The 6,626-nt window shown below is 42.3% G+C and overlaps 1 protein-coding gene across 2 annotated transcripts in view; it reads right to left on the bottom strand.

The window, feature by feature from the left end:
* usp44 (ubiquitin specific peptidase 44) overlaps positions 1 to 4,647 on the bottom strand; it is a 13,861-nt gene extending 9,214 nt beyond the window's left edge. Inside the window, exons 1-2 of one of the 2 annotated variants that reach the window (XM_085435911.1) lie at positions 4,568 to 4,647; positions 1 to 700 (exon numbers count right to left, since the gene is read on the bottom strand). The exon at positions 1 to 700 is cut by the window's left edge and continues 1,013 nt beyond it. In XM_085435911.1, the coding sequence (XP_085292037.1) occupies positions 1 to 547 (547 nt within the window). In that variant the 5' untranslated portion in view covers positions 548 to 700; positions 4,568 to 4,647. The other variant, XM_085435912.1, reaches the window with a different exon arrangement.
* Positions 4,648 to 6,626: the final 1,979 nt, after the last annotated feature.

Below are 6,626 nucleotides of genomic sequence, written 5' to 3' on the forward strand. Positions count from 1 at the left end.
CCTCCTCCTCCCTCCTCCTCTCTTCCTCTGCTCTCCTTTTTCCACATTCAGTCAGGCCAAACCAAAGGCGAAAGATGCGTCCCATAAGTGCTCTGCGGCGGTGCCAAAGAGCGGTAAACATTCGGTCCTCGTCCCTCAACTGCAACTCACGAACGCCGGATGGCATGAGGACATCCACGCTGGCGCTAGCGGAGCGCAGGGTGCGCCCGCTGCGGGTGGTGACCTCATAACGCTGGCTCTGGATGGCGCTGAGTGTACTGCGAAGCAACTTGAGGTCTCCGGTGGCGTTATCATTCAGAACATAGTCGTCACACAAATAACAAAAAACGTAAAGTTCGTTAACCTCCATCGCCAGTGGGTGGCCCTGCTGCTGGAAGTGCTGCAGAGCATGCTCCTCGATGTAGCGGCCACACGCCACGTGGGCACAGCCGAGGCAGCCCCATATGGACTCGGTGGTGTTGCAGTCAACGCAGTGCCACTTCTGGGGGTTAAGAATGGAGTGGTCTGGGGCCAGCCGCAGCCGCCCCACATGCTTACACCTGTCCATTACACAAGCCTGCCCGCCAAGTTGGCTGTGTCAGTCAAACTGACCTTTTGGCGTGCAAGTCTTTGTTTGTCAGCGCTTCACGCTGGCTTCATATCACCATGGTAACCATGGCGAACTGAGAAGTGAGACCCTCCCAGGGCATGGTGGTGTTGTCTAGAGAGGGAAGAGAAAAGGTTAGGTGAGAACTTTGATAAGTTTACCTGTGTACAGGCCACAGGCGTTCATGTTAGAGCATTATTGTTTAACACCATTATTCCTTCATTTAAAAACACATCCTTTTAGACGGGATTTTTAAACATAATACAGATGAAAAAGAGGCTAACAACAAACAATATACTGTTCATTCTTTTTCAATAAAACTGAATGCGTAACTAGACTGCAGTTTAAAAAAACCCAACAACTTATGACTGATGACTCTGGAGTTTAATAACTTCTATGGTTTAATTGCTAAGTCCCATTTTAGGTTTGTTGACTAGTTGAGCTTTCCCCTTCAACCTGACAGCAACAGCAGGATTACATCGCTCACTATTGGGGGGGGGAAAAAAACAAACTGCTCCAACTGCTTCATGCCTGGACCTTTCATTCCCGTGCACAATTTATGCATCAGAACATCAACATTTTGTCCCCTTTCACCCGATATCGCTATTGTTGTGATTGGATGTATGGTTTTGACACAAAACTACAGACTGCAGTGCGCCCACCACAATGCCGCAAACATCTACGCAAAACAAACACTAAACACTTTTCACTTAAATGTCCCACTACACGCAGACATCTGCTTTTTTCATTTAAGATTAAAACCAGATGAATTACCAACCCCCCCACCCCCCAAAAAAAACAACAACATATATTTTTAAATGTATACCTTCATCCTCTTCTCTTTACAGGAAACACATGAAACCAGAAATTATTATTGCATCTGATTTCCATCGACTGCTTTGTGAGGTTGTATCTACGCAGAGTAAACTGAGGCAAACTGCCAGGTGGCATGCGGACTCAAACATTTCTCAACCTCAACAGGGACCAGTAGTAAAATAACTGGCGAATAAACACAACTCTACGGAAAGAGGGTCGCTTTCACACTGGGGTTGACGAGCTTACTGAGGCTGTAGAAAAAAGCAGTTTAAATCTGTGGGAAATCGGTTAAAGTTCCACATCATAGGCTAGATTTTCTAAAGCCTCAAATCAAAGGACTTAGATAACTTAAAAGGGTCTAATTCCTTCTCAAACCATAGATTCTTATCTTGGTGATTTAAGTGTTCAGAAAATGAAGCAACAAAAAATAACCGTTTCCAAATGTCTCCTCTGCAATACAGTATTGTAAATACTTTTTGACAAATCAATAACCAAGCAGAACAATCAGCTGGTTGCAGATGAACACTAATTCCAACATCTTGCACAGCAACTGACAACAGTAGTTCTTCTTTAGCTCTGTACAGCATAGGGACACAGGAACAAGCTGTCTACCTGCTGCAGAGTCAAGCTAAACTGGTCCCAACTACCAACTGCAGCTGCAGTCCAAAATGGAGGAGTTGAACAATCAACTCCAGCTGCAATGAAGTTGAAACCTGTTGCTCAGCCAAGAGAAGGGAGACACTACAGATAGCTAGTTAGCAGCAGCTGGGCTTTAAGAAAATTTTAACCTGAAAGATGTTAAAATTAGTTTCAGATTGGCACCACCAACTGTTCACAAGACATCCTGGTTCTGCCAGAGGTTTCCTCCTGTTGACTGTTGTGGTTTTCTCCCATAAACTGAAGGGTCTCCATCTTAAATGATAAAGCGCCTTGAGGTGACTGTAGCATAAAGAAACTTGAATTGAAATCGAATTGTTTATATAGCTGAGCAACCAGTATGCTGAGAAGCTCTAGGTTCAGCTAAAAACATACCAATCACTCTTCACAGAACCTCTTCTGGCTTCTTTTCAAATCCCACAGAGCTGCTAAGAATTTGGGGATCCTTGAGTGGGCTGACCCCCCCCCCAACTGATGTCAAGGGAACAAGATCATTGAGGGGGGGAAAAAAAAAGAGGGGGTCTGAGCTTGCAAAGTGGTGCACTATGGGCACACTGTATGGGTACAGGGCAGTGTACTATAGAGCAAGTTCAACATGCCCTTGGGAATGGTTCTGTTATCAGTTTCCACTGTTTTCAGGGCTGGCAGCTGTGGCTCAGAAGATAAAATGGCCACTTACTAATCAGAAGGTCAGTGTATCAATTCCCAGCTACTCTAGTCTATATGTAGACATCTATATGCAACAACAAGACACTAAACCCTGAATTGTTCAAGTACTTGAGTATAAGAGACAGTTTTAGTTTTTATTCTCTCAGCTGCAGCCTTAGTGGTGTTCAACAGTCTGAGAGTAAATACAAAGACAGAATACAAACATAGGCGTAGTTGACATCCAAATTAGATATAAGGTCAACAAGTACAAATGGATGTCCTGTTTTAGCAACATATATTAATGCTTATAGAAAAATAAAATTTTTGTAATTTATTTATCTGCAATCAACTGGGAAACAAAAAAAATACAATAATCTGATCTAATCTGCTATCCACACACACACACACACACCTCATTCATATGTAAGGAGATGCATCGGACAGCAACTCAGGGTTAACATTTTGCAGCCAGGGATCAAAACTGCTAATTAGCAGATGACCTGCTCTAACTCCTGAGTCACAGCCACCCAGTCTGTTGGCAGAAGGAATAGTTACGTTTGCAGCATAAGTTAGCATGGAAATATATCCAGGTAGGAAAGTGAACTGCCTCGGTCATTTTTAAAACCCAGGGTTAAGCCTAAAGTTATCAGGATAGGCTTAAATTCCACTTCCATAGTACAGGCCTTAAGACTACTTCTGCAGAGGGTTGTTTCCATGCTAAAAATGTCTGGAGAGGACAGGATAGCGGGAAAATCGGTTCTAACTCTGTTAACGTTTAGTTATAGTTTGGTTAGTCATAAACCACCAATTTAACAAAGCAAAACAAGCATGGCTCAACGCACTCAGTCCCCCTGTTTACCAGTGCAGGAGGGGGCGTGTGTGTTCAATACGTGTTCATCAGATTGCTGCCATGGATGATATAAATACAGCTGCCGGGGCACATATCCTGTCTGGTCTCCAGACATGTTGAAATGCTTTCGCGCCGAGCCTTTGGCTGGCATCGGGACGAGCCACAAACATCCAGAATAACGTGGCACGTCGCTGTCAGAGCCAGAAGCTGGTTAAGCATGATCCACATTAAAGTAATCACCGCGGAGATTTAGCAGCAACCCTCCTGGCTCAGCATTAAGAAATCAGTGGCTTCTAATTGAGCAAATACAGCGATGACTCTCGGGGGTTGTCCCAGAGTTTCTAATGTCCTGAAGTTTTACCAGCAAGTTAGCGCGCTTTGCTTTGCTTGGTTTGTCCTTGTGGCTGTGCGTGGTTTTACCGACACACAGCCTCACACTAACTCTGAGTAAAACAGCCACAACACAACCAGCCAGAGTAGCATTTCAATAAACTGCACGAGCGCAGCACGCGTTAGTGTTCAGCCCGAGGAGCCCAACTTCACAGAGGGTCTCTCCCAAAAAGCTAAAGTTAGCCAGCTATCACTAGCATGTAATTAATAGCTGTAAAGAGTTGCGATTACAAAATACTGAATTGTGTAAAACTAACTCGAAAGCGCTTTCAAAGTCTCACAAATAAACGTCTCAAATGAATGAAAATAAAATTACAACACACGCGAACACATTTTGTTTGAACTAAGAGTCTAATTTTATTGTATTTATTCAAGATTAGTGAGCCCTAGCTGCCCTTGCCGCTAACGTTAGCCTAGCATGCTAGGTAGTATTAGCTTGACAAGCTAGCGGCGACAATCCTGAAACAAGTTCACGCGTTCAGCCGGAGATCGGCTCGCCGGCATCGGACAGGGCTTCAAAACCGACCTGCCAAGTGTGCCTCGGCCAGAATTCACACATCGTCGGGGGCACGGTCACAAACATGTTCAGAATTAGTTGCTACTGAAAGGAAACAGCATACCAAGCCTCTCCTTCACCGCAGTAACTCCTCTGTTTCTGAAATGATCGCCATCTTGTCAGTCACTGTCGCGTGGTGTTGGCTCGAGCGCGTCCGCGAGACGTGACGTTGTTGTTGTTGTTGTTATTGTTATTGTTCTTCATGATGATGATGATGTACGTATATTAAAAGTGAAGCTTTATTGTTGTGAAACTGTGAGGTAAGTTTTAGTATTTTAATACAAATGTGCATATTTAGTTGTTTTAGTTTGATTTGATTTGATTCCTTTTTTCATCAGGGATCATGCACCAAACAGTCATCTAAAAAAAAGATGCCTTGTGTCAGATTTACAGTACTGTTCAAAAGTCTTGAGCTGCTCAGATCTTTGTATTTTGCCAAGCAGCCAGTAATTTTTAATTTGTTAAAGTGGTCTTGAGGAACAGTTCTCCATGCTCCCTGAAGGCATTTTCTTTGCAAATTGGCTGCTTTTCACTGATTTTCAGTCCATTCCTCGTGCTTGACCATTTTGTTTTTGAATAATTAGCCAAAAACTGGTGTATATCATCATGTTTTACAGGTATTTTACAGCATACACTCATTGCCATACTTGTCTTTTGATCTCCTTTATATATGATGACAATTTGAACCATCCACAGATCCACCTGTTGCCACTGATTTTCAATCCAGTTTTCTGCAATTAGTCACCTTTTTCTCCCTGCTTCCCTCCCTTAAGAATGACTTCTTGACAACAATTTTTCCACTGAGACCATTTCTGTTAAGGCTTCAGCGAACAGTAGATGGGTCAACTGAATGGCACCATGTATCTCTCAAGTCCTGCACCAGGTCTTTGCTGGATTTTTATTTCCTGTTTCTTAAGGACGTGACTTTCTTGCATCTTGCAATCAAGGTGCTACAATTGCTCGGTGAAAGCCCAAACCTCACCCTGACTGAAGTGCTGTAGTAGCACCTTATAAGAGCGCTGTACCTAAAGAAATACCTGAAATCCTCAACAAACTGAAACAACATTGTAAAGAAAAGTGGGCCATAATCCCACCACAACAATATGAGAGACTGATAAAGTCTTACAGAAAATCATTATTATTGCTGGTAAAGGTGGTTCTAATTCTTGTTGTTCAGTGTCAGACTGGAGGACAGGAGGCTGGAATAAAACTCATCCATCAAGTTGGGGTCTTTTTTACTTGCAGCAGGCATTCATGAACATCGACATACACCAAAAGCATCTGGCTTCCTTTTATACTCTGCCTGCCCCAGATGGGTACCTGGAATAACCCAAGTCTGGGGTAGCAAAACCAAATTAAAAAGTAAATATGCACATAAACAAACACCCCCAAAAAGCACACAAACCCTCTCTGGCCATCAAAACCTTTATTGTATTTTCAGTCTCTTGGCTGTGTCAGCATGGGAATAATCACTGTTATATGTGGGCAATGGTGATTGAGATCTGTAAATGTGAAAAATGTTACCAATCTAAAAGAGATACTTCATAAATCAAAAGACTTTTCTTCCACAGGAAATTATCCCTATGACACCTACAACTGAAAGGTTATCAAATGGTGATTAAAAATCTATAAAGAACTGAGAAAGTATAACAGTAAAATGCAACACTGTTGTAAAAGGACAAGAGATGAACGCTAATCACGAATATGGTGATGTAGTGCACAGAGTGATGAAATAAGCGTTTTAATTTCAGTGTGGGATACAAAGGGGATGACTTTACATTAGAGCTCTGAAACTTTCAACTGTCATTAAAATGTATTAATCAACATTAATATTAATCAAAATTAATCAGACAGTTTTACTTTGATTCTTTTTATGTCTGACAAACACAAGCAATACATCATATGATATAATATGATTATATGATATTGAGGGGAGGTTATTTTTTTCTCTCTGCTCTCCACTATAGATTTCCTTCCTGGCATTGAAGAGGTTGGAGGAAGATAATTTAGAAAGAGAAGAATGTGGAACAAATGAGTTGGATGCATTCGCAGACATTCACTCCGTGAACTGATAACAAACGCGAATCCAGATAATGGATTGATAACCTGGGAAGGCTGAACGA

This window comes from Copadichromis virginalis, linkage group LG17, assembly GCF_057382275.1.
Source record: "Copadichromis virginalis isolate Kocher_CV1m ecotype Utaka linkage group LG17, C_Virginalis_male_GT1.1, whole genome shotgun sequence".
Classification (NCBI taxonomy): Eukaryota; Metazoa; Chordata; class Actinopteri; order Cichliformes; family Cichlidae; genus Copadichromis; species Copadichromis virginalis.